The sequence below is a fragment of the Sciurus carolinensis genome, chromosome 4, assembly GCF_902686445.1.
Source record: "Sciurus carolinensis chromosome 4, mSciCar1.2, whole genome shotgun sequence".
NCBI lineage: Eukaryota > Metazoa > Chordata > Mammalia > Rodentia > Sciuridae > Sciurus > Sciurus carolinensis.
In genome coordinates, this window is record NC_062216.1 from 139,098,935 (window position 1) to 139,125,996 (window position 27,062).

General features: G+C 34.0%; 1 protein-coding gene across 13 annotated transcripts in view; it reads right to left on the bottom strand.

Moving 5' to 3' along the window:
* Window positions 1-27,062, bottom strand: part of Ppfia2 (PTPRF interacting protein alpha 2) — a 462,148-nt gene that overhangs the window by 97,852 nt on the left and 337,234 nt on the right. For all 13 annotated transcript variants that reach the window (XM_047551047.1, XM_047551046.1, XM_047551044.1 and 10 more), the window contains 6 exons: window positions 16,981-17,127; window positions 15,829-15,963; window positions 10,624-10,707; window positions 10,220-10,351; window positions 8,392-8,454; window positions 4,463-4,554 (listed from right to left, as the gene is read on the bottom strand). In XM_047551047.1, coding sequence (XP_047407003.1) covers window positions 4,463-4,554; window positions 8,392-8,454; window positions 10,220-10,351; window positions 10,624-10,707; window positions 15,829-15,963; window positions 16,981-17,127 — 653 coding nt within the window. The remainder of the gene's footprint in view (window positions 1-4,462; window positions 4,555-8,391; window positions 8,455-10,219; window positions 10,352-10,623; window positions 10,708-15,828; window positions 15,964-16,980; window positions 17,128-27,062) is intronic.

Below are 27,062 nucleotides of genomic sequence, written 5' to 3' on the forward strand. Positions count from 1 at the left end.
ATATCCAACTTCAAAAATTAAACTTACCAGCAAATAACTGCTGCTTCATTGGCAATAAAGCATTAAACCCTAAAGGATATAAACCTCAAGAAGAAACTGGTGAACTGTCATGCTTTTGAGGCTCAATTAGAGACTTATATCAGAAGTCCTAGTCTCAGGTCCATTCCTGAAGGGCAAGTCCATTTTTCTACTTTTAGAATATACTCCAACCTTTTTGTTTATTAGCATTTTCAAATGTGGTATTACAATGAAACGTGTTAATGTCGATAACCAAGATCCATTGAAATAAACCGGACAATTCTATTTAGTTTGTGCTCTTTACTGGTATCTCGATATTTCCCATTTCTCACCACACTTCTTTTAAATTTTTCTCACTTAACTGAAAAATGTGTGAACTTCCAGGGCACCAGAATCTTCCCAATTTTAAGAATTTCAGAGAAATTTGCACACACATTCTCTATTTTGTAATATTCTATTTTTCAATTTAGAAAAACAATGAAATACTTAAGATAGAAACAGGCTAATCATCTTATTTTTTAAAATAAAATAGGGTGTACCACTAGAACAATTTGTTATCTGTTCATAAGACATTGTTACAAAAGGAGTAAGAAAAAGCTTTTAGTAAGCACATTCGATTCTACAATTTGCTTAGAGATGAAATAGAAAATTCCAATTGGAAAATATCATCACACTGGTTTTCAATAAACATGGTAATAAAATACACTGTAATCAAAATGCTGAATAGGTTCCTAAGCACATTATTCATATATAGATTTACAGCAAATTCAGTTTATTGCCACAATAATGAAGATGATTATGACAGCAACTTCATGCTGTCCTATAAAATGAAATAACAGATCCATCATCAGTAGGAAGTAGACTTAAAGCTGTGTATTCTGTGGAAATTGGGGCTCCTACTGACTGACTATACTTCTTCTGTTTTTGAACAAAAACAAGCATTTCTGAATATCTGGCAAGATTTGAAAAGATTAGGTGAAGCCTGGATGTTTACAACAGTGGGGGATGCTAGTCTAACTTTTTTATTTATTTTTTACTTTTTGGTGCTGGGGATTGAACCCAGGGCCTTGTGTATACAAGGCAAGTACTCTACCAACCCATGCCATATCCCTAGCCCAATGCTAACCTACCTTAAGAGAGACCTTATTTTGCCAAATAGAAAATTAGAGCAGATGACCTAAGGAATCATCCCTCAAATAGTTATTATTTCTACAGCAATCAAATTTAAAATTAAATAAACTTGCTTTACAGTAGATAAGTCATATATAAAATTAATCAACCAGTATGAACTGGTTGATGAATGACACAACTCTCAGTGTATTGGATAGAGGCTCTAAGCTTCACAAAGACCACAAGATCAGATGTTTTTTGGTCACCATTTTTGTCCAGGAAGGTGTGTCCAGTACATAAGATGTATTTTATAAACATCTGGGAAGATAGTAATGAATACAAATATAATATAGTCTCAAACTTCCCAGCTGAGAGCAGTTTAGGTCTCTTTCATCTGTGGCTGCCATGTTAATGTCCCTCTGGGTTTTAGAGTGGAGTTTCTAACATAACTCATCATGCTAACAGGACGTTGTTTCTTGTTTTACCTCTCAATGCCAATTAATTTGTAAAAACATGAAATGAAACAGAACTGGCACATCAATGCCCAGCTTAAAAATCTTCAGTCCTTTGAAAAATAATTTTTATTGTTTTTTTTTAGTTATACACTACAATCTATCTTGACATATTTATACAAACATGGATTATATCTTATTCTCATTAGGATCCCAGTCTTGTGGATGCACACAATGTTGAGATTCCTAAGGTGTATTCATAGATAAACATAGGAAATTTATGTCAGATTCATTTCACTCTCTTTCCCATTCCTATCCCAAATCCCTCACCTTTCTTTCCCTTGTCTAATCCACAGAATATCTTCATTATCTGGGCCCTTCCTACTTTCCAGCATCACTTTTAGCTACTGTCTGTTTATCTTCCATTCTGCTGAACTGATTTCATTCAGTTCCTTTGATAACTTATTCTTTATTTCACTTTGTGCCACTGAACATGCTGTCTTTTTTATTTTTTTATTTGTTCCCTGCTGGAAACAGTCTCCTAACACATTTATATGGCTAGCATTCTTCAAATCTCAGTATAAAATTCCTATTTCAATATACTTCACAACTTCAGTCCACAAATTAGTGTTTCTGTGTTTCCTATCTGGCACATGTGTTCTTCCTTACCACTGTATTTCCTACACATCTAAAAAGTACTTTTCTGTAATTCTCCCACATAATCTCATTATATAATTCCATAAATTAATCAGATATATGAATTTTCTTAGCAAATGCCTCTTACCCATCCCTCTGCTTTCTAAATCATCCTCTATTATCCTTTCCAATTACACAGGTCCTACCTTTTCTTCAGAATTGAGCCAAACCAAGCCTTGTCTAGTCATTTTGGTACTCATTTTATTTTGTTAGACAAGATACTTGTTGAGACTATTGCTGTTATTCACCAGCTTTAGCTCCTCTCTTCTCAACTCCCCTTTTATAGGATCAAACACTGGTATACTGAGTATTCATGCATCTTTTATTTTACATACAAATTTAATTACATTCCTTCAAAAGCATGGATGTTGAAAAAAATACTGTTTAATAAACATTCAGTTATGTTGTAACTTCTTTTAGTCTCACTATCTTAATTTCTACAATAACTCTATTATTATGTTATGATTTATTATTTATAGCCCCCTTTTGCTCACTTGTATCATTTTATTGCAAAGTCTGAAAGATAATTATGAAAATACCAAGTATGTACAGATATATAAAATACATATTCAATTAGAATTTTGTTAAGAAAAAAATATTAGAATGGAATGAAATCTTATTTATGGTTTAATTGACTTTTATTTTCCAAAATCAAACAAATAATAATTGTCTGTCTGAAACTTAGGAATGTGGGTCATTTTACTCTGGTTCTAGTGTTTTTCTACTACCATCTGCTGCATCAAAGAATATTTGTTCTGCATGGGTCCACTGACCCTTCATTTTAGGTAAATGTCACCCTGTTAGCCACAAAAAAATCACTGCAGTGACGAAGTCCTAGACTTCAACTCTGTTTCAGAGACCTAAGTCCAAAAAGACAGGAAAACAGCTATCTGATACTGTTAGAATACATCTAATTTGTTGATTATCTAATACTTAGTCTGTGTATTTACTCCATTGATATTTTACTAACTCTCTTCCTTCTTCTTCATCATTGTCACTACCACCACAATATGAATACATATCATTGAATTGATAATTAAACTGGAATTTTAAAATAAGAAAAATATCAGAATTATAAAAATAAGCATGATTTTCTAAGTTGATGACTTACATGTTTAAAAGTTCTTTGAATGTCATCGTGCCTGAAGAACTGTATTTCTCATAGTAAACTGAAGAAATACTCAAATATTAAACACTGTTTTCATTTATGCTTTCATTGAAAAGAATATAAGATCCTTTAGAATTATTTTTAACTTGAATTTTTATTTTATTACCTGAAACGTGCTTTACTGGATATTCACCCATTTATTCATTCAATAGTATTTATTGAGAGCATGCTACATGCCAGGAAGTGTTTTAGATGCTGAGATTACAATAGTTATTGAAACAAACACACATTTCTGCCTTTGAGGAGTTAACATTCTTTAGATGGACACACTACTAATTAAAATGTAGTTCTCTTAGAAGTCTGTGGTTGTCAGAAGTTGCAAATAGCTGGTATTGTTCTGCATTGTCTAGCAAAATAGAAGATAAAATGAGTGAATACTTATAGAATTTCTTACCAACTTTAAATAAAGGGCCTTAAGCATAAGAGAAAATGGTGTGTAAGTTGTTAACATGTGCATCTGTCTATTAACCTGTGTAACTATTCAGCCAAGGATCATCCCATTTCTTTACAATGAGGTAGTGACTAAAAACAACTGAAGATGGATAAATTCATTTCACATGTGTAATTTCTCCTTGCCTTTAAATGTGTAATTACTTTAACAAAATAGATGCTAAGTGGACAAGGTCACTGATACTTGTTCCATCACATTAAACCTTGAACATATTTCTCATGCTTCCACATTGAACACAGGTAGAGAAAGGACTGGTCCTCCTCTTAGAATGGAATGTAATCTCCATATACAGTTTAATTTCTTTATCTAAAAATCATTTAATATCTATATATAATTAAATTCAGAATACAAAAGGTATTAATTTGCATTTTATTGAATATGCACAGAAAGGATTTCTAAATTAGAAAACTATTTTTTGAATGTAGAAATTAAATCAGTAAAGTGTCAAAGTATAGCAATGACTATTGAGCAGTAGGGAATATCTACTTTAGTTTGGAGTTATGAAACCATAGGAGAGTGACAATGATTCTTAGTGAACTATAGATATACTTTTAATCTAATATTTACCTTGATATTGTAGGTTCAATTAAAGAGCCAGTTCTCATTTTTAATTGATCAAGTTCAGATCTCAGCTTTTCAATTTCTTCTGCCAGTCTTTCCTGAAAATTAAAAAAGTGTTACTCAGATGATAATCATGTGCCAATATTACCAACATTCAATTATGAAAAGCCAAGACTGATGAATTTTTGTAGGGAAAATGATAAATATATTTTTATTAAAGATTATTAAGCATGATAGTAAATTATGCCTGAATTGATAGAAATTGATAAAAATTTACCTACATTCCCTGGCATTCACTAATCCTTAATCTCTGCAAATTTACAGAAATATTAAAATCATGACCAGTTATCAAAATATCACTTCGAAATGCCTAGTAGAAAAAAAATCCATGTTCAAAAATTTAAAAAAGATACCATTTATCTAGTAAGTGAAGAGTTTTGCTATTCTCCGAGGACTGAAGGACTTTTGGGTAAAGGAAAGGGCTGAATTAAAATAACTAGCAAAAAAAAAAAAAAAAGAATCATCACCTAAATAGGAAAGTTAACAACACAATTTTTGACTTATTTTGCACAAATATTTGTACTTCTGATAATTTTCATTGGTTGAAATTATATATTTCAGTAAAAAAATTTATGAAGGTAGAGGTTGTCATATTTCTTAAATACTATGAAAGCACTTAATTTTGTATTAATGATTATAATTTTTATACTATTATAAATGTATAAATACATACTTCAGATTTTCTAAGGCTGTTTTCTCTGTGTCAGTGGCCAGTGTTTGCATTACTTTTGACTCGTTCTTCTTTTCTCAATGCTCTTAATCTCATTGTGGCCTTTGCCATGTTTCTTTTATCTGCCCTTGTAATTCTCAAAACCATCATCTTACTCCAAATTCTTTTGACCTTTCCCTTGAATTACCTTACTAGCTTCAGTCTTTTACCCATATGTTCTTCAGCTGGTCATATCATTTTTAAACATATATACAATCAAATAATTGCTTTGTTTAGAAATAGCCAATAGTTTCTTGTTGAGTTCATTAATTCATTTGTAATTATCTCCAGAAAAATGCATTGAATCCCTAAGATACAGAAGTGCAATGACAGACTTCTTGCCCTCATTTAATTTACCATCTAGTGGAAAAAAACAAACACTAAATAAACAGGATGTGCAGGAGGGTAAGATGGGCTTAGGAAGAAAATGGAGTCATGAAATGACTTTCTGATGATAAAATAGCTTAGCAAAAACCTAAACAAGAGGAAGAAGAAAATATGGGAAATTCTTAGGAAAAGACAGATGGAAAAAGAAGCAGGTACATATGTCCCTTATTGGAAGCATATTTGGTGAAGTGGAGGACAAGTATCCAGTGTGGTGGGTTTAAGAGGTTAAGGAAGAAGTTGAGTAGGGATTCGGAAAGGGTAGTTCTGAAGCACATTGCAAACAATATGGTGGTCTTTGGTTTTACTTTGATTGATAAGGAGTATTTTCTAATTTACTTTGAGATAGGGAGAATTTTTGAGATGAGAAATGACATGATCATTCTGATAGCTCTGCAATGAACTATTGAAAGGGAGTAGAAGGTAGGATAAAAAAGAAAATAATTGGTAATTTTCAAAAAATTTTGATAAGAAAATAATGTCTTTGACAAGAATTTTTTTTTTGGGGGAGAGAATGGATAGATTTGACTAGATTTGGATGGTAGAAGTAACGATTTGCCCATTATTGAACATGGAGTGAAACATAAACATGGGTTAAGAATAACTCCAAGGTTTTTAACTTCGGTTACTAAAAGAAGTTGTAGTTGTGATTAACTGAGAAGGCCATGGTGCTACTTGTTAAGTTAGGTGGTGTTGGTGTTTGGGTTGTGTGTGTAGGGGGAGGGTGTGGTAGAAGACTGAGATGTTAAATTTGAGAGGTGTAGGTGTCCAAGTGGACATATTGAGTTAGCACAATAACATACAAATTTTATCAGGGGAGATGACCAAAATGTAATCTAAATTAGAAAGTGCTCAATTTGTAGGTTGTGTTTAAATCCATGAGATCAGGTATACTTGGCAGGGACCGACAGGGAGAATCTACAAGGACAGCTCAAGGGACTTCAAATGTTGAAGATAAGAATAAAGAACATTAAAAAAAAAAAAAAAAAAAAAAAAAAAGAGGTTGAGCACACAAGGGATTTTCCTGATAATGGACTGAGATTAAATCTGAGCGATTATAGATACGGTCAGACTAGTGAATATGCTCAGTCATAGGGAATGATAGTGCAGAAATGAAGTATGACCTAGGAAAATTCTCTCTGAAGACTGGCATAAACAAGAATGCAAAGCTTGAAATCATTAATGACGTTGGTTACTTAGGCACATTGTGATAGCTGTAATGCTTGGGTTGATAGTGGGGAATGGGTTCTGGGGATCTTGCCAGGAGCACACAGAGCTTTGAATAACATTGCACAGCATAACTAGATCAAGTCCAAAATTTACAATCTGGTCAAACCTAGTTCTCTAAACAAATACCAGTCACAGCAAAGGTCTGATGATTCATCCAGCCAACAATCTTTGGTTTTTCTGAAATGTTGCACAAGCTTCATTCTCTACCTTGAATGCCCTACTCTTTTTGCTAGTTGTTAAGATCCTATTTGTCTTTGAAAGCTTACTGTAATATCTCCTTTGTATAGCCAATATTAACCACTTCAGAAAGGATTAGATGCTATCTTCATGTGCCATGCTATATTGCTGTAATATGACTATCAATCAGGAGACTGTCAACATCCTGATTATGGAATCAAATGATTATTTTTAAATTAGTATCATAATGTGTAGTGTGCTGTGAAATTGCTCTGTCTTTTCTTTATTCAACCATGTTTTCCAATTCTTCTACATTGCAATACTGTTGCTAGAACTTCACTCCCTCCCTCCCACTCTTCCTTCCTTCCCCTCTCTCTCCTTTCATTTCTTTTCTTCCCTGCCTCCCTTCCTTCTTCTCTCCTTTGTTTCTTTCATTTCCTTACTCTCCCTCTTATCTCTATCCATTCCTTTTATCTCTCTTTCAACACAAAATTATAAATCACTTCTTCAATTAGCAACTTTAATAAAATAAGATTAATAAAATAGGAAAAGATATGTTAGTAACTACAACTTTTAAGATTTCATAACCAGATCCTTCACCTGACTCTTCTGCCAGAATCCTACAACAGAAATAATTGATTCCAAATTGCTGTGCCCATTATATTTAAGGTATCACACTCCTCTCCTCTCCCCACTCAGCACCTATGACTACCCTGCATGCATGGTGTTGGAAAGGTGTGCCACACAGTTTGACCATTGCTTAATTCTTTAGTGGAGTCCCAGATCCCTGAAGACTTCCCCACAGCAGCAGTATATGGTGATCTTTCCTACCCAGACTCTCATCTTCTACTTCATTCATTTGGCACTTGACATCTGCTACCCTGAATCCTCAATGATTTATAAAGGTATGTTCTCTCTTCAATTAGAACCAACTACTTTGAAACTAGGATCATATTTGCAAATACATAACTTAGTATATATAATTATTATGTATAACTGGTACTTACATTTCTGCACAAACAATATCTCAGTAGATGCAAATTAGTTCACACACTTTTATTTCATTTGATTCAGGCAAAAACTGGGACACTTTTTTTTTTTTAATATAAGAAGTCAAAATAGTGATTATCTTTAAGGAAAGAGTAGTGACTAACATGATAGGTGCTTCCAGAGTACTGATTTTTTAGTATGTTTGGACAGTAGAACTCATTTGATCTCTACATATACCTGTGCACTTTTCTGCAGGCATAATATAAAAAATTAAAATTATTTTAGAAAGATTACTTCCTAAAATTATTTCTTTTCAAATTTATTTTACAACAAAACATTCATCAGTATAAAATAGAAAAATAAGAAAAGAATGTTTCCATAATACCTTATCATGTAAAGATTCTTCAAGATTCTTTCTGAAAGTTTCTGATTCTTGAATTAGAACATTCTATAAAAAAAGAGAAATAAGCAATAAATTAAACAGAAAATACTTAAATATGTAGGTTAATGTTGTGTCACTCAAAGATCTCCTTTGATACCTTCCTTGGTGAATCTATTCTTATTTTCTATGGAAGATTCAATGGAATCTTTAAATGTGATACCTAAACATTGTGAGAAATTATTTATGTAAGAAATGTTATTTTGCAACATTTGTATGGACAAATGAAACAAATATTACCTTTCAGGCTATTTATTTTTACCTTTTGTCATACTACACTTTAAATCAGAAATCATTAGTTAATTCTTCAAATGAGAAATAGTGAGTAACATGCTAAATATTAGCCTGGAGTGTTATAAAGAATTCCAATAAACTCATATTCAATTTTGAAAGAAAGAAGAAATCATTGAGTCATGTTTTTAAGAGTTCACTTTCTGGACTTTTATTTCAATACATTTACTATTTCTAACAATAGCCAAATTATTAGAAAAATAAAAATGAAATTCTAACAATTTAATAAACTGATGTTACATGTAGTGAAGACATGGAAATGAGATGTATAATGGTAATTAAAAAAATCTTTGTCACAAAAATATTAAGTCATTAAAAGCTTTGTACTTTTCTTATAGTACAACAAAATGTGATTTAAAATAATGCATTGCTGCTGGGTATGGTGGTGCATGTCTGTAATCCCAGCTATTCAGGAGGCTGAGGCAAGAGGGCTCCAAGTTCAAGGTCTGCCTTAACAACATGATGTGAACCTGTCTCAAAATAAAAAATAAAAATGGCTTGAGAATGTAGCTTAGGAGTAAAGTACCTTTGGCTTCATTCCTCAGAACCACATAATAATAATAATAATAATAATAATAATATAATAAAAACACTCTTTTCAAAGTATTGAGTAAAATTAAACCAAGAATGTCCTAATTACATAGCAGCCATGTATTTGGAGTTGTGGTGGGAAGAAGCATGCCTTATGGTTTTCTAATGGGTAAATATATCAAAGTGTTTTAATGTTTCATTGAAACCTTTTCCCTATTTTGGTTTATTTTATGTGTCAGGGGAAAATGTTTAGCTAAAGTAGTAGTTGCATTCAATCTCAGTTTCCAAAATGATTTGTGCACCTGGGTTTTAGTCCCTACCTTTGTTTATGCTCTGGACTTGGCAATCATATCACAAAACTCTTGTTGGTCTGCTAGCTGCCAGCTATCAATGGGACACATAGTTCTGAATCAAATAGCAGACTTCACAGATGCACCTTTTTTGAACCAATACATCTGATTCAATACATTTGGGTTCCTAAACTCTCCAGTGGTATTGAAAAAAGTTCTTTTTGTCATACAAACTTACTCATCCTTCAGTTTTTATTCTGGGAGGAGGTATCAGTCATTTGAGATACATGAATAGTTCAAAGTAGGACCCCCACACCCCAAGTATTGAGTTTTGTCTTATCATTCTTTTTTTCACATATGAGGAAAAGATAAATAAAATGTTTCATCACAAAAGCACAGCACATGTTAATACATTTGCCTCATACAAACATGCTAGTATGAAAGATTTATGTCATGCAGCATTTTTTTATTCATTTAAAAATTCATTTTTATTTTCTACAGAAATTATTGATGCTCTTCTGAGAATATTTCAGGTATTCTTTAAATTAAGGAAAGCAAATGAATCATTTTGCTAATATGATGATTGCAGCAGCATATCAAACACACACAATCATAACAACATTGCTAAACTTTCATGAGATTCTACCCTTCCGTGCTTTTACCTTCTCTTCTAGAGCAGCCATTCTTTCTTTTAAGTGCAGCTGTAGACGTTCATTAGATTCAGTCAGAAGTCTGTCCACTGTGTCAGATAATCTTTTGTTATGCTCCTCATTCATTTTCTCTCTTTGCCTAGCCTTACATTCAAGAAAAAGAAAAAAAAAAAGAAGTCAATTTGATATGAAAATCAGGTATGAACTACTTCAAACTTGATTTTATATTTTTTGCTAGAAATTGGATTTAATTTTGTCTGTTTTGATTAAATTGGAAGAAACTTTTTTCCCCTTAAATTTCAAAGAGCACGTCTGAAAGATTCTAAATATAACCTGCAATCAAGAAAAATTTTCTTTTTATATGTAGCCTATAAATCTATAAATGGATAATGGGGAATGGCTTATAATGCACATACTCTTTGAAGTTCTTGGTTCTTCTCTTCAAGTTGACCTTCTAGATGTCTCATACGTTCTTCAATATTTCCATGTCTTTCTTCAGCCTGTTAAGAAATATGAAGAATGTACATGAAATGTAAGAGGTGGTTAACTCTTTCTTCTAGATAAATTGAAATAAAATGTAAAGCAAGCTACTACCAACTGCAAACAGTTTTCAAAAAATAAACTTTCTTTAAACAGGCAGCTGAACAGCATTGCTTGAAATGTGTCAGCTACAAAGGCCTGTTACATCCAAGCATCAGCAAAACATTGGATTTATTTATGAGCAATGAAATCAGCCAAATGTAACATGCAGACTGTGCATGGTTTGAACACAAACCTGCCATTGTCCAATCTTAAGCTCCTGAAGCACTGAACTGCACAGATGGTTGATTATCAATAAACAAAAGTAACATAATTTTTATAAATGAAAAGAAAAACTTAGATGGATTCTATTTAGCAATAGAAAGTAAAGTCCAGTAGGACTACCTTCCTACGTATGGAGATCATTTCTTGTAGTTTAGCTTCCATAACATATTGATAATCATCAGATGAGGTAGAAGAGGTTGGATCAGACTAACAAGTCAAGGAAAAGGAGAGGGACAAAATTGAAAAATCAGAACTAAAGACACTGACACTGAACAGAACATAGCACAGAATGCTTAAAATAAAAGTGTGATCGCAAATTTAATACTTTAATAGACAGAATTTTACATGGAAAGAACTATATTGATATTTGGTGAACATAATGCAGTTGATGGTTATAAATGAAAAACAATGATATGCTAAAATAAAAAGCTGTGAACCTAAGGTTTGGAAGGTTAGTGATGGCTGGCAATGAAAGACTACTACACAGTGAATTAAAGCAACTCTGAAAAAGTGATGTAATAACTGGAATTATGGGAAACCAAACACTAGAATATGTCTCTAATAGATTGTAAAAGTGCTGTATTTTGGTTGGTTTGCTCATCATAATTTTAATTATCATTAAAATAATGATAACGATGTATCTAAATGCTGAGGAATATGAAAGGCAGTAATTTGGGTGTGATATATTTGGAAGAAAACTTACTCTAAATGCTATTCTGGACATTAGGGAAAAAGCTAACCTATGGGGCAAATTATATTATGCATATTCTCCAGTTGAAGAAGGTTGAGTTACCTCAGGAGACCAACTTACAAAATGACTTCTGGTCTCCCAATACACTTTATAGTCATCCATCTAAAACCTAACTGCCTATTCTCAGATAAAGTTCTAAGTTGAAATTTTAAAATTTCAAAAATTCAAAATTTCAAAATTATTAAAAGTCCTCACATTATCAAGGTGACAATAATGCTATGAGGACAAGAAAATTTATTTGTGAACTTTCCAAAATGACACCAAGGACTACTGCAAAGCTTTCCACATTGATTTGTTGCTATGGAAACAAAATTGTGCCCTAAAGTGAACAGGCAGCACAGAATCTTTGTGAGTTAAAGTTTGCCCAGTGCTAAGGTTAGTTACATGCCTTGGAGGTGACTTGTCAGGTTACCAGAGTGCAGAGTGTTAACACATGTGACATTGCTGATAGCTGAATTGTATTAGTATGTTAAGCACAAATTACATAGAAAATTATGTCAACATTTTAATCACAATTACAAGTCAAGTAATTATAACATTAGAACAAATCTCTATCAGGACTATATATTTTAACTCCAAATGATATTATCTTACTCTTTATAAGTTCATTTTAAAATAGTAAAACTTACTTTATGCCAATAAAGACTATATATAAGTATGTATGCAAAAAATAAAAAGTAACCAATTCAAGTATCAGTTTGTATATTTGTTTGTACTATTTTATGCAACAAATTCAAATTTAGTCTATGTAATTAACCTTTAATGCTTCAAATTGGTATGTTTATACAAATTATAACTCAGTATTTATATTTTGTAAGATTTTCCTTCTGATGTTTTTATCTCATAAATGTGAATGTCAATGCACAAATAACAAATAACCAATTTCTTTCCCTACATCTTCCACAAATTTCTAAGCAGAAACAACACAGAAAGCTACAATGATCCCCAAATAGAAAAAAATGGTTTTATAACATAATTTAAACTTAGAGTTCAATAAAGAATAGTTAATAACTTAATATGTTGAAATTATAAAATCTAAATTTATTAAGCTATATGCAATCTTTTGAAAGTATGTTGTAACAGGCAGTTAGGGGTATTGTAATTAATCAGGTGACATGAATATTTCAACTTTAAAAACCATCTGTTCAAAAATACAAGATTCTAGCTGGGTACTGCGGCTCACGCTTGTAATCTCAGCAGTGGCTTAGGAGACTGAGGCAGGAGGATCTCAAGTTCAAAGCCAGCCTCAGCAAAACGGAGGTTCTCAGCAACTCAGCCTGTCTCTAAATAAAATACAAAATAGGATCGGGGATGCAGCTCAGTGGTTGAGTGCCCCTGAGTTCAATCTAAATTACAATGTTATGGTTGATACTTTTTATCGTTACTAAAAATGAGTGAATAACTCATTGAACTCAAGATTAATTATATCCATGCTGAGGAAATATGCATTTTAATTAAGGAAGTAGATATAAAATCATAGATTTAGGAACCTGAATCTCTAATGGTGAATTGTGAGTAAACTTGCCAAAGCACGAGTTTAGTTTTATGCATAGGAGTTAATCAAGAATTTTGATTGGCAGATAATAAAAGTAGAAAAAAATACAACAGTCAAATAAAATGTCTGAGGGATTGCTAAAAGAATTCAAAATATTAGCAGAAGTGAGCTTGCATTTAAGCTAAGCAGAAATCTTTTTTATTTTGGTAAGTAGACAAAAGAGTAAGAAATAAAAAAAAAGAATATGATGATCAATAATACTGAGTTTCTGAAAATAAACTGCAATTGAAAAAATAATAATAAAGTAGGTTATAGGGATAATTCCTAAAGGTATTGAGAAAAGATGACAAGAAAATACAAGACTGTTGAAGCTATAAACCTTGGGAAAACAAATGAAAAAGTGATATTCAAATGTTATAAAAAATGTTATTATCAGATAGAATGTGTTCAGGAGAAAATTTCAGCTCTGAAGGAGCTCACATAACAAAATAAGTCAGTAACATAAAAATTGTATATCTGAAATATGTTATTGATTTATAACCAGTCAGAAGAGAAGGTTTTGAAAAGGAAAAGGGTGAATTGTAGCATGGGAAGAACATGGGAAGATTTTTTAAGAAGGTTAAAAATTTTCTGAAAGATAAGAAAAAGAAAAGAATCCAGAGAAAGTGGACTTTGGGTAATATTTTAGGTAGGAATAAGCTGAGGGAATTATTTGGGATGCACAAGATAATATAATATATCAAAATAAAAGTCTGACAGGACAAAAAGAGAACAAAAAGGATTTCTAATATATATTGTATTATATATCCTATATATTATTATAGTCTATATATATATACATATATATATATATATATACATGTACACATTCTAAAGAATTCTTAGGAATATTTAATGCCCTATAAGCCAAATATTATATTTCAAATGATGTTCTATTATCAGCATATGTCAGAGGTTAATTTCAGGCAATGGTTTGTTGAATTTTAAATTGTTTCCTTGGGGAAGATTATAGACTTTCTGGTATTTTAGTCAGAATAATAATGATGACTATTATACACTATAATTTTAAAAAGTTATTTTTCTTATGTAATCACTAACTTAACTCCCCTTGAAATAGTGACACTTAAGAACTCATTGTGAAGTGGGCATGGTGGTGCACACCTGTAATCCCAGCGACTTAGGATGATGAGGTAGGAGGATCATTAGTTCAAAACCAGCCTCAGCAATATGGCAAGGCCCTGAGTAACTCAACAAGACCCTCACTCTAAATAAAATAGAAAAAGGGCTGGGGTGTGGTTCAGTGGTTAAGTGCCCTGATGTTCAATTCCCAGTAAAAAAAGAAAAGAAAAGAAAAAAACAAAAACAAAAAACCTCTATGAAAGTTATTTATATTTCTGAAATAAAAAGTCAAGTTCACATATCTTAATCCATACTATAGTAATTAAGTGTTTGCGAGAAAAACATAAAAATACTAACATTTGGATAACTTTACATGATTTAGGAAAGCTTTATATAATTTAGGAAACATTTTCAGATTAAATGAAAAGTTTGCATTCTAACTACCCAGTGAACTCCTTTACTGTAACAAACAGGAAGATTAGCTGCCTGATCATATTTTAAGTATTTCAAGAGTATAGGTTTTGTGTGTCTCCTTTCCATTACTTGTACCAATTGCTTTGGAAAATTCCTAATGCCAGAATTTAAACTTTAAGTTCACATACCTGTAGTACCCATTTATTGCTATGGTCTAGAAAAATTAGCAAACAGCAATGATTGTGATCACATAAAATGTGTGTACAATTTTGAATGGCTATCAAAAGTCCAACATGCTATTAGTAAAAATAAACAGGACTTTTATTCTAGTAAAATGTATACACAGTTTGAAGTAATTTAATTTCCATTTGACTATTACGGGTCAGAATAGTCTTTTTAAACGTTATAAAGTCTGCAAAATTCTAAACTATAAAGATAGTTGCAGAATCTACTGGAAACTATCACAGAAAATTTTGAAATTTCTTCAGAGTATTATTAATTTTAATTTTCTGAACATTACAACTATAAAACTACTATTTTGCTATCTAATGTTTTTCCTATAGACTTCTGTAAGTGTAACTTCCAATTTGTAGCAAGTTTTATCATACTACAGGCTGAAAAAAATCAACATGGTATTATATTTCCTAAATTTCTAATGATAACTTATGTGAAGCCTATTGTTATGTCTCATGTATATATATTTTAAACATTTAACATCACTGAGTGTTTATCTCCATTATTCTTATGTACAAATATTACCATGGAAAAAAACTATAACAATAAAGTAAAATATTGTATGTTTTGCTAATGTTCAAATGGGCAAGGGGATCATTATTATGTTTGTACCAGTCACTGATATCAGCATAGGTAAAATACATGCAATAAGAAAAAATTCATTGAATCGCAGATTAAATCAATAAAGTTCAATAAAATTGACTTTCATAGGGCCTAAAGAAAATTGTTACAGATTCCATATTGATTAACAGTTGTTGCTACATGTATATGAAAGTTGACCTACTAATTGTTTTAGTTCGGTACCTTTGTTAGGGCTGCAATTCTCTGAGCCAGTTCAGCCTCTACTTCAGGTAAGGTTTCCGCCTTTCTCATAGTCTGCTGCAACTTTTGTTCAGCCAGCTCAAGACGCTCTTGTAGCTGTCTATTTTTCTCTTCCATCTGAAATAAGAATGGTAAAAGAGGCACTTAAAGGGTCAGAGTTAGTATAGCAAATACAGTCACTATGGGCTTTATACTTCAGCCATTAATCTAGACTTAAAATCAGCTATAAGTGTACCCAAATGAGCTAAGTGACTATCATCATCATGCTTTTATATATTATTTATCCATTTTCCTTAATAAAATTCAGCACATTATAAACAATAGAAAATCTCTTACCATTGGCAGCAAAAAGAAAAGAAATTGCTAATGAGTATAAACTGGAACAAATGCCATATAGCTCAGTATTAAGATGTCAGATCTATCATGACAAAAAATAAGGAAAATCGCCCCATTAATCTGGAGTGGAACAGGGAATGTGGCTTGACAACTGAGTCTGGACTCTGGAATTGAGACTGGCAAGCTTTCTGTAAAGGTCTAGACAGTGTATCAAATGATCTCTGTTCCAACTCCTCAAGTCTGCTGTGGTAACACAAAAGCTGTTGTTAACATGATTAAATTATTATACAGGGCCATGTTCTAGTAAAACTTTATTTACAATTGAAGGCAGCCAACCAGATTTGGCCTGTGGACCATAGTTTGCCTACTCTTGCTCTAGATCCCAATAGACTTTGGCTTTCTTTATTTTCTGGCATTTTCTGATGTGTAGCATTGGGACAATTCAATGTCTTTGATCCTTAGTGTACTCAATATAAAAACTATTACTACTTCAGAGTTGGTAGTTTGAATAAAGTCATACAAACATGTGAACTATTTAGCATAATTTCTGATTCACATACAGATTAAAACTAAATAATTTTAATTATTTTTATTATTATCATGACAAATACTTTTATTTTTCTAAAAAGTGAATGGTATAGTGGAAATCACATTTTTTCATTAGCTTTATTCTAAATGTTAGAGCATGTTTGACCAATAATCTGCTAAGATTCACTCTAGTTGACTTACACTGTGTTTTGTGAGAATGGTGAGAATACACACATGGACCAGAACAAAACCAAGACAGAGATACTGAACCTGCCGTAGGATGGCTTCTTTATTTGCCAATTCGTTTTCCAGTTTATCATTCATGTCATGTATGGAGGTAGATTCTCTCTGAGCACTGAGGTAACGCTTCTCAAGGGTGGTGATTCTTTCTTCCATGTCTTCCTTCTGTGCCATAGCCTATAATTAAAATTGAAAAATCAGATCAGATTTGTAGAGCGCTTAATATGTTTTTTATGTAAATAAAATTATAAGGCATAAGAAATATGGTTTTATTGAAGTAGATATTCTTTTCTTTTTATAGAAGTAATACAAGATTTCATGTGAGTTTTCCCAATTTCTTTATCTGAAGTCATCTTACATCCTAGATTAACCAGAAGTTTTTTGCTCTCTGAGAATGCAAAGGAGTATATTTTGAGATGATCTACTGAAGAATTGACATATTTAGAAAGAGGTGGCAGATAAATTAGCTCTTTTTGTAGTAAAAGTAAGTACAATGACAGGTAGAATTGTAAACTACACGATTGTTATATGATGGCTAAAGTTCCAAATTGTAAAGCAATCTTCAAATAAGAAATGACAAATACCATGTGTATTCTCATATACATTAGAAAGAGTAACTCAGTGCTTAAAAAAGGAGGTAGGGGCTGGATGTAGATCAGTGATTGAGGGCTTGCCTCTCCTGCACAAGGCTCTGGGTTTGACCCCCAGCATTTGCAAAATAATAGTGATGATGATGATGATGACAATAAGATTATGATGATTGTAATAATAATAATAAATATTTTTTTCAAAAAGCAGAGGTGAAAAATTATATATGTGAACCATATTCATGGTAAATTTACAAAAGGACTTAAGAACGTAACCATTTTCCCTTATATACATTTCAATTAAATAAGAGTTTAGAGGACTCAGTGAACACATAAGTATAGGAAGAAATCAACTATCTGTATAAATGGAGACAGTTGTGGCACTGATAATATTTTAAATACTAGTGTTTAAACTATTTAACTTATTATGGATAATAATATGGAGATATTATTCCTAACATATTCCATGGAATTTTGTTGGTAAATAGATAATCTACATTATTGAGAGGATACTGGGTTCAATCAGCTACAGAAGTTAGTCTCATGGAACTGGAATGTTTTCTTAAGAATGCATTAGGGAGGCAATCCAAGATGGCGGCCTAGAGGGAGACTGCACCCCCAGTCGCTCCAGAACCCAGGAGTTAAGAAGGGGAGGCATTGAGAGACTCGGACTGAAATAGAGCCACGGGTGAGTCTGCCCACTGGGTAAAGCTCGGCCCGGGTGGCAGGCCCAGATAGAGGTGGCTTATCAGAGCCGGGCAGGGCAGCTAGAGTCATCCACAGGCAGCCCTGTGCACTCCGGCGGTGGGCCCCGCCCACACAGCCAGCTTCTCCAGGTTCTCGGAACGGAACTGGCCCGCTAGTGAGAGCCTTTCTGACCAGAACAAGCTCCGAGTCCCGGAGCCACTGCAGCGCAACGTACTCTGGCACACAAGCAGCTTCAGGGACCAGGATAGGGCAGCCAGAGACCTCCCCAAGTAGCCTGGACCCCTGCGGTGGGAGGTGCCTTTCAAGTCTAGCTTCTCAGACCAGACCGCCCAGTGAGAGGTTTTCTACATAGAACCAGCCACAAGTCCCCGAACCAACGGAGAGCTTCGATCTGCAAGCAGCCTCTGGGATCAGGGCAGGGCAGCCAGAGACCTCTACAGGCGGCTCTGCCCACTCCGGCTGCAGGCTCTCTTCTCGGGGCGATCCAAGATGGCGGCCTAGAGGGAGACTGCACCCCCAGTCGCTCCAGAAACCAGGAGTTAAGAAAGGGAGGCATTGAGAGACTCGACTGAAATAGAGCCACGGGTGAGTCTGCCCACTGGGTAAAGCTCGGCCCGGGTGGCAGGCCGAGATAGAGGTGGCTTATCGTAGCCAGGCAGGGCAGCTAGAGTCTTCCCAAGGTAGCCTTCCACACTCCGGCAGTGGGCTCCTCCCACACGGCCAGCTGCACGGTGCAGGCCCACAGTGAGAGCATTTCCGCACAGAACCAGTTCCAAACCGTAGAACCAGTAGGGGTCTAGGGGCAGTTTTCTTCGGATGAGCTGCTTTATCAGATTCCTCCAAGACATCAGGCTACTGAAGGCTGGGAGGTGATACACTGGAAATCTACCGGGACACTATAAGCCAATAGCGGAAAACTGCAATATCTCAGGGTCCCACTGACAGCTGACCAATATGAGAAAACAAGGGAAGAAAATGTCCCAAACAAACCTAGATACTACATCAATAAAACCCAATGACAGCACAGCAGAAGAAATGTCAGAAAGGGAGTTCAGAATGTACGTCATTAAAACGATCAGGGAAGCTAATGAGGAGATGAAAGAGCAAATGCAGGCATTGAAGGAGGAGATGAAAGAGCAAATGCAGGCATTAAATGATCGCACCAATCAACAGTTAAAAGACCAAATACGGGAAGCAAGAGATCATTTCAATAAAGAGTTAGAGATACTGGAAAAAAAACAAACTGAAATACTTGAAATGAAGGAAACAATAAACCAAGTTAAAAACTCCATAGAAAGCATAACCAATAGGATAGAACACCTGGAAGACAGAACCTCAGACATTGAAGACAAATTATTTAATCTTGAAAGCAAAGTTGGCCAAACAGAAAAGATGGTAAGAAATCATGAACAGAATCTACAAGAATTATGGGATATCATGAAAAGGCCAAATTTAAGAATTATTGGAATTGAGGAAGGCTTAGAGAAACAAACCAAAGGAATGAACAATCTATTCAATGAAATAATAACAGAAAATTTCCCAAATCTGAAGAATGAAATGGAAAATCAAGTACAAGAGGCTTATAGAACTCCAAACATACAAAATTATAACAGACCCACACCAAGGCACATTATTATGAAAATACCTAACATACAAAATAAAGACAGAATTTTAAAGGCCGCGAGAGAAAAGAATCAAATTACATTCAGAGGGAAACCAATAAGAATATCAGCAGATTTTTCAATCCAGACCCTAAAAGCTAGAAGGGCCTGGAGCAACATATACCAAGCCCTGAAAGAAAACGGATGCCAACCAAGAATCTTATACCCAGCAAAACTTACCTTCAAATTTGACGATGAAATAAGATCCTTCCATGATAAACAAAAGCTAAAGGAATTTACAAAAAGAAAGCCAGCATTACAGAACATTCTCAGCAAAATATTCCATGAGGAAGAGATGAAAAACAACGATGCAAATCAGCAACAGGAGGCGCTAGCCTAAAGGAATAGCCAAATAAAGGAGAAACCAAATCATGTCAAAAACAAATATGAGTCAATTGACTGGGAATACAAATCATATCACAATAATAACCCTGAATGTCAATGGCCTGAATTCATCAATCAAAAGACACAGACTGGCAGATTGGATTAAAAAGAAAAATCCAACAATATGCTGCCTGCAAGAGACTCATCTCATAGAAAGAGATACCCATAGACTAAAGGTGAAAGGATGGGGAAAAACATACCATGCACACGGACACAGCAAAAAAGCTGGAGTATCCATCCTCATTTCAGATAATGTAGACTTCAAACCAAAACTAGTCAGAAGGGATAAAGAAGGACATTACATGCTGCTTAAGGGAAGCATAAATCAGCAAGACTTAACAATCATAAATATCTATGCCCCTAACATTGGTTCATCCACGTACGTCAAACAAATCCTTCTCAATTCCAGAAATCAAATAGACCACAACACAATAATACTAGGCGATTTTAACACACCTCTCTCACCACTGGATAGATCGTCCAAACAAGAATTGAATAAAGAAACTATAGATCTCAACAACACAATCAACAATTTAGACTTAACGGACATATATAGAATATACCATCCAACAAAGAACGAATACACTTTCTTCTCAGCAGCACATGGATCCTTCTCTAAAATAGACCATATTTTATGCCACAAAGCTACTGTTAGCAAATACAAGAAGATAGAGACACTACCTTGTACTCTATCAGATCATAATGGATTGAAATTAGAAATAAATGACAGAATAAAAAACAGAAACTTCTCCAATACCTGGAGATTAAATAATACACTATTATATGATGAATGGATAACAGAAGACATCAGGAGGGAAATAAAAAAATTCTTAGAAGCAAACGAGAACAAAGACACATCATATCAAAATCTCTGGGACACTATGAAAGCAGTACTTAGAGGAAGATTTATTTCATGGGGTGCATTCAGAAAAAGAAGTAGAAATCAACAAATAAACGACTTAACACTACAGCTCAAAGCGCTAGAAAAAGAAGAGCAGACCAATACCAAAAGTAGTAGAAGACAGGAAATAGTTAAAATCAGAGCCAAAATCAACGAAATTGAAACAAAAGAAACAATTGGAAAAATTAACAAAATAAATAGTTGGTTCTTTGAAAAAATAAATAAAATTGATAAACCCTTAGCCACACTAACAAAGAGAAAGAGGGAGAAAACTCAAATTACTAAAATTCGGAATGAACAAGGAAACATCACAACAGACACGAGTGAAATACAAAACATAATTAGAAGCTATTTCGAAAATCTATACTCCAACAAAACAGAAAACCTCGAAGACATCAACAAATTTCTAGAGACATATGAATTACCTAAACTGAACGAGGAGGACATACACAACTTAAATAAACCAATTTCAAGCAATGAAATAGAAGAGGTCATCAAAAGCCTACCAACAAAGAAAAGTCCAGGACCAGATGGGTTCTCAGCCGAGTTCTACAAAGCCTTTAAAGAAGAGCTCATTCCAATACTCCTCAAACTATTCCATGAAATAGAAGAGGAGGGAACCCTCCCAAACTCGTTCTATGAAGCCAATATCACCCTGATACCTAAACCAGACAGAGACACATCGAGAAAAGAAAATTTCAGACCAATATCCTTAATGAACATCGATGCAAAAATTCTCAACAAAATTTTAGCAAATCACATACAAATATATATTAAAAAGATAGTGCACCACGATCAAGTGGGTTTTATCCCAGGGATGCAAGGTTGGTTCAACATTCGGAAATCAATAAATGTCATTCACCATATCAACAGACTTAAAGTTAAGAATCACATGATTATTTCAATACATGCAGAAAAAGCATTCGATAAAATACAGCATCCCTTCATGCTCAAAACACTAGAAAAAATTGGGGTAGTGGGAACATTCCTTAACATTATAAAGGCAATCTACGCTAAGCCCATGGCTAATATCATTCTAAATGGTGAAAAACTGAAAGCGTTCCCCCTAAAAACTGGAACAAGGCAGGGATGCCCTCTTTCACCGCTTCTATTCAACATCGTCCTTGAGACTCTAGCCAGAGCAATCAGACAAACCAAAGAAATTAAAGGGATACGAATAGGAAAAGAAGAACTCAAACTATCCCTGTTCGCTGATGACATGATTATATATTTAGAGGAACCTGGAAATTCCACCAGAAAACTTTAGAACTCATAAGTGAATTCAGTAAAGTAGCAGGTTACAAGATCAATGCTCATAAATCCAATGCATTTTTATACATAAGTGATGAATCTTCAGAAAGAGAAATTAGGAAAACTACCCCATTCACAATAGCCTCAAAAAAAATAAAATACTTGGGAATCAATCTCACAAAAGAGGTGAAAGACCTCTACAATGAGAACTACAGAACACTAAAGAAAGAAATTCAAGAAAACCTTAGAAGATGGAAAGATCTCCCATGTTCCTGGATAGGCAGAATTAATATTGTCAAAATGGCTATACTACCTAAAGTGCTATACAGATTCAATGCAATTCCAATTAAAATCCCAATGATGTACCTTGCAGAAATAGAGCAAGCAATTATGAAATTCATCTGGAAGAATAAAAAACCTAGAATAGCTAAAGCAATCCTCAGTAGCAAGAGCGAAGCAGGGGGTATTGCAATACCAGATCTTCAACTCTACTACAAAGCAATAGTAACAAAAACGGCATGGTATTGGTACCAAAATAGACAGGTAGATCAGTGGTACAGAATAGAGGACATGGACACAAACCCAAATCAATACAATTTTCTCATACTAGACAAAGGGGCCAAAAATATGCAATGGAGGAAAGATAGCCTCTTCAACAAATGGTGCTGGGAAAACTGGAAAACCTTATGCAATAGAATGAAATTAAACCCCTATCTCTCACCCTACACAAAACTCAACTCAAAATGGATCAAGGACCTCGGAATCAGACCAGAGACCCTGCATCTTATAGAAGAAAAAGTAGGTCCAAATCTTCAACTTGTTGGCTTAGGATCAGACTTCCTTAACAGGACTCCCATAGCACAAGAAATAAAAGCAAGAATCAACAACTGGGATAGATTCAAACTAAAAAGCTTTCTCTCAGCAAAGGAAACTATCAGAAATGTGAAGAGAGAGCCTACAGAGTGGGAGAATATCTTTGCCAACCATGCCTCAGATAGAGCGCTAATTTCCAGAATCTATAAAGAACTCAAAACACTCTACACGAAGAATACAAATAATCCAATCAACAAATGGTCTAAGGAAATGAACAGACACTTCACAGAAGAAGATGTACAAGTAATCAACAGATATATGAAGAAATGTTCAACATCCCTAGTAATAAGGGAAATGCAAATCAAAACTACCCTAAGATTTCATCTCACCCCAATTAGAATGGCGATTATCAAGAATACAAGCAACAATAGGTGTTGGCGAGGATGTGGTGAAAAAGGAACACTCATACATTGCTGGTGGGGTTGCAAATTAGTGCAGTCACTCTGGAAAGCAGTGTGGAGATTCCTCAGAAAGCTTGGAATGGAAACACCATTTGACCCAGCTATCCCACTCCTTGGCCTATACCCAAAGGACTTAAAATCAGCATACTACAGAGATACAGCCACATCAATGTTCATTGCTGCTCAATTCACGATAGCCAGATTGTGGAACCAACCTAGATGCCCTTCAGTTGATGAATGGATAAAGAAACTGTGGCATATTTATACAATGGAATATTACTCCGCAATGAAGAATGATAAAATTATGGCATTTGTAGGCAAATGGACGAAATTGGAGAATATCATGCTAAGTGAGATAAGGCAATCTCAAAAAACTAAAGGACGAATGATCTCGCTGATAAGCGGATGAGGACATATAATGGGGGGTGGGAGGGGTTAGCATTAGGTTTAGGGTTAGGTTTAGGGTTAGGGATAAGGAGAGCGGTAAGAATGAAGGAAAGAAGGACTGTATAGAGGGAAAAGAGGGGTGGGAGGGGTGGGGGAGAAGGAAAAAAAAATAAACATCATTGCCCTATGTAAAAAAAAAAAAAAAAAAAAAAGAATGCATTAGGGATAGAGATATTGGTTGCTTCTATATATTACTATTCCTTTGCATAAAGATTTGAGAGGATGGTGGTAGTTTCTGTATATTACTATCTGGGTTCATTTGATTACTTGTTCCTGATCAGTCCCTTTATCACTTTGCTTCAAGGTCCAAAGCGAGTCCTGCCACACCTACATAAAACATAATCTTTCTTCAAAATGTCTAATAACCTTGATTACTTCCTTTCTTATGGACTTTTAAGGTGATGGTAGAGATAAATTCCATGATAACTGACAATGAAACAGGCTAACAAAGAAACTGGTGCAGATCAGAAGAGGAAGGAAGAGGAAAAAAGGATAATTCTAAGGAAATAAAATAAGAATGACAACTTCCTGCTTTACCAGGAACCATAATTCAATTGAAAAGAATTTTACCAAACTGTTGGAGAGTGTGGGAAGATTTACCATAGTTTAAACACTGAGCAAGCAAATTATATATGCAGTAGTTAATAAAAATCTGGAAAAACAAAGTTGAATAATGAGAGGAAAATATTGCTATAGCAAACTACTATTTCAATTAATTGTGAAAATTATTCACATCAACAACATCATCATCATAATTATGATGATGATAACACTGAGTGTGATTTTGAGATAATTACAATGGAAAGATGAGTTGAAGAAAAAGTAAGGAAAGGAATAAGATAGATATACTCTTTATCTAATATGATAGGAAGATAGAGATCACGAACTTCATCTGGAAGAACAAAAGACCTCGAATAGCCAAAACAATCCTGAATAGAAAACGTGAAACAGGAGGTATCAGACCTTAAACCATACTACAGAGCAATAGAAACAAAACAGCGTGGTATTGGCACCAAAATAGGCAGACCAATGGTACAGAATAGAAGACACAGAGACAAAACCACATAAATACAGTCACCTCATACTAGACAAAGGAGTCAAAAACATACAGTGGAAAAAAGATAGCCTGTTCAACAAATGGTGCTAGCAAAACTGGAAATCCATATGCAGTAAAATGAAATTAAATCTCTATCTCTCACCCTGCACAAAACTCAACTCAAAATGGATCAAAGACATAGGAATTAGACCAGAGACCCTGCACTTAATAGAAGACAATGTAGACCCGAATCTTTATCACTATGGTTTAGGATCAGACTTCCTCAAAAAGACTCCCAAAGCACAAGAAATCAAAACAAGAATCAATAAAAGGGATGGACTCAAACTAAAAAGCTTTTTCTCAGCAAAGGATACAATCAAGAATGTGAAGAGAGAACATACAGAGTGGGAGAAAATCTTTTCCACATGCACTTCAGATAGAGCACTTATCTCCAAAATTTATAAAGAACTTACAAAGCTTTACACCAAAAATACAAAGAACCCAATCAATAAATGGGCCAAGGAACTGGACAGACACTTTACAGAAGAAGACACACAGGCAATTAATAAATATATGAAAAAGTGTTCAACATCTCTAGTAATCAGAGAAATGCAAAGTAAAACAACTCTAAGATTTCATCTTACTCCAATTAGAATGGCTATTATCAAGAACACAAATAATAATAGATGTTGGAGTGGATGTGTGGAAAGAGGCACACTTTTATATTGCTGGTAGAGTTGCAAATATGTGCAGCCACTCTGGAAAGCAGTATGGAGAATCCTCAGAAAACTGGGAATGGACCCACCTTTTGACCCAGTTATCCTACTCCTTGGTTTATACCCAAAGGACTTAAAATCAGCAAACTACAGTAACACAACCACATTAATGTTTATACTAGCTCAGTTCACAATAGCTTGATTGTGGAACCAACCTAGATGCCTTTCAACAGATGAATGGATAAAGAAACTGTGGTATATATACACTGAATAGGAATACTATTCAGTCATAAGGAAGAATAATATTATGGCATTTGCAAATAAATGGATGGAATTGGAGAATATCATGCTAAATGAAATAAACCAAGCCCAAAAAACCAAAGGCTGAATGTTTTCCCTGATAAGTGGAGAATGATATGTAATAGGGGTAGAGGGGTGGGGAGTGAGAGAAGAATGGGAAACTTTAGAATATGTAGAAGGAAATGAAGGGCAGGGGTATGAAAAATGGTGGAATGAGACAGACATCATTACCCCATGTACATGTATGATTATAAGAATGGTATGAATCTACATCGTGTACAACCATAGAAATGAAATGATGCACCCCATCTGTGTACAACAAATCAAAATGCAGTCTATAAAAAATTAAAAGCTAAATTAAAAAAATAAACAAGAGAAAATGCTGGAAGTAATGGCCTCATCATGTTGTCCTTAGTTCCATTGCATCCACAAATTCTTCTAGTCCTGTGAATATAAATTTCTTAGTAAATTCTAATATTAATAAATTCAGCAAAAATCAAACATGTTTTCAAGGACATGAGCACTACAGTAATACATGCTTGTGCCAAATCCTCATTTTTTATGTTTATTAATTCTGTTATCATGGGTCAATGATGCAAACTCTATTATATAGCCTTACAATCTACACTGCCTTTTTTGTTATTGTTGAATTACCACCAAACATCTACCATGTAACATTATTGTTAAGAAGCAGGTCATATAATCTTTAAAAGTTCTTTGTATAGTACCTCATGATGATATAATACACAATAAATAGTAATTTTTTTGTTATTAATTACTGTTATGTCCACAATTAACTTTACCCTGTGGCATCGGTTACATGTAGGAATCATTATATTATGACTTC